We start from the raw sequence: 1,855 nt of genomic DNA, 5'->3' as shown, positions 1-1,855 counted from the left end.
CACTTTGCATCCCCCTTTTTTAACTGGTTACATCCAGAGGTAGCGTCATGATGAACTGATGAACCACACTTCTCAAAATATCAAAGGGGGGATCCTTGCGGTTAGAAGTAAAGGATGGATGCAACATTACATTTTCTCAGTGATTGCATCAAACACCTATTTGAGCTTACATCTCCCTCACATGACATGTTAACCACACCACTGGTTTCACCTGATCTCGATCTTTCTGTTTCTAAAATTCTTTATTGCGTTTATATCCAATCTCTAAGTTGCCTTAGTGTTTCCATTTTGTCCTCCTTTTTTATAATCTCACTTTCTCCTCCACCCGATTATACAGCATTATGATGACTGCTGTATCTGCCTTAGTTGCCTTTGGAGCCATGCCTTTCAACTTATGGATATATACTCATCGGTGGACCTCGGAGGACTTGAAAGTGCCTTACATGCATATTCTAGCCAGCCTTGCCTTGGTTGCATTTCCCTCCATTCTCGGGATGTTTATCCGCTACAAGAGCAAGATATGGGGAGGGAGAATAAAAAAGGCGAGTCATTAGGAATGTCAGTTGATGGTTATGAAAATAGGATGTAGTTTGGAATTCACACTTTAGAAGTAGTCTCCAACCACTTCCACCTCCCTCTCTCTCACTTCCATATTCCTGACAGGGTTGCGGAATACTGGGTTGGGTACTTGTGGTGGCATGCGCAGCCATGTTGCTTTCTATCTACTGGAAGGTTCTTCTGAATGCTGACCTGAGACTTCTGGCAGCTGCTGCATTACTTCCGGGCGGGGGCTGTCTCATTGCCTATATTGTTGCTAAAATTATTTGTTTTGTGAGTAATCAGCTTCTCCGAAATCTGCCCCTCCTATTCTGTCGACACATTCTATTTCTTCCATGCTACCTGTTCTTTTTTATTCTGAGCATACAAATGTGTTTCTGTTAACCAATATCTTAGAAATGATCATGTGAATCATTGGTCAATATGAAACTGTCCTGAGTACGTTTCATCAGTTACTTTTCTCCCTAAACTAGAGCCACAAGGTATGCCGCACCATTGGCATTGAAACAGGATGCCAGAATATGCCCGTGGCTACGAACATCATGCTACTCTCCTTCAAAAACCCAACAGTGAAGTGATAGTGAAATTTATGTAAAATAACATTGGTGAAACCATACAATTGCAACTGTTTTTGTGAGATTTCATGGTGGATGAGAGGGATGCAAAATTATTAATACCGGAAAATAAATACCAAGCAACCAGCAGAGCTATACAAAAATTCGCCAAATAATACCTATGCCGACAGATACGTGTGCAACTAGTTACGTTCCCCCTGCTGTACGCCATCTGTCAACTGAGTATGATCTTCGTATTCATCGGACTTTTCCATTTCTATCGGTATTGGCGGGGAGGATCTTCGGCAGAGGACGAAGATGAAGCTGAAGTCATTAGGAGGAAACTGAATGAGGCACCGAATGACGAAAGCACATCCCCGTGCCCCACCACGCCCACTTCGCTTACTTTCCGCACCAGCATCCCTCTTCCCGATCACCTGAGTCCGGTGAGGAAACTGATACTGTGAATTTATAAGGCAATTCAAATCTATGAATTTACTTCTGAATACAGTTAAACTATAAAAATACATATAAAATCTCATACTCAAATATATATAAATGCTTTCCAACAAAATGCAACTAAATTACACTAATAAAATATGATGACCAAAATAACAATAATAAATAAATAAAACATTTTCAGGCACATCACCGTAAAGAATATCCCGATTTCCAAGACGGTGACTTTTTACTAGACAATTATACAGATAAAAGGTAAACCAAAGAAAAAAAACGTATCATAA

The 1,855-nt window shown here is 40.4% G+C and overlaps 1 protein-coding gene across 1 annotated transcript in view; it reads left to right on the top strand.

The window, feature by feature from the left end:
- Positions 1–337: 337 nt before the first annotated feature.
- LOC119589288 (solute carrier family 10 member 6-like) overlaps positions 338–1,855 on the top strand; it is a gene marked incomplete at its 5' end in the record, with an annotated part of 17,273 nt that continues 15,755 nt past the window's right edge. The window contains 5 exon segments of the mRNA XM_037937907.1: positions 338–542; positions 664–831; positions 1,032–1,127; positions 1,304–1,558; positions 1,756–1,826. Of these exon segments, the coding sequence (XP_037793835.1) occupies positions 338–542; positions 664–831; positions 1,032–1,127; positions 1,304–1,558; positions 1,756–1,826 (795 nt within the window).

The sequence above is a fragment of the Penaeus monodon genome, chromosome 25 (genome assembly GCF_015228065.2).
Source record: "Penaeus monodon isolate SGIC_2016 chromosome 25, NSTDA_Pmon_1, whole genome shotgun sequence".
NCBI lineage: Eukaryota > Metazoa > Arthropoda > Malacostraca > Decapoda > Penaeidae > Penaeus > Penaeus monodon.
This window is presented reverse-complemented; position numbering and strand designations above follow the sequence as displayed.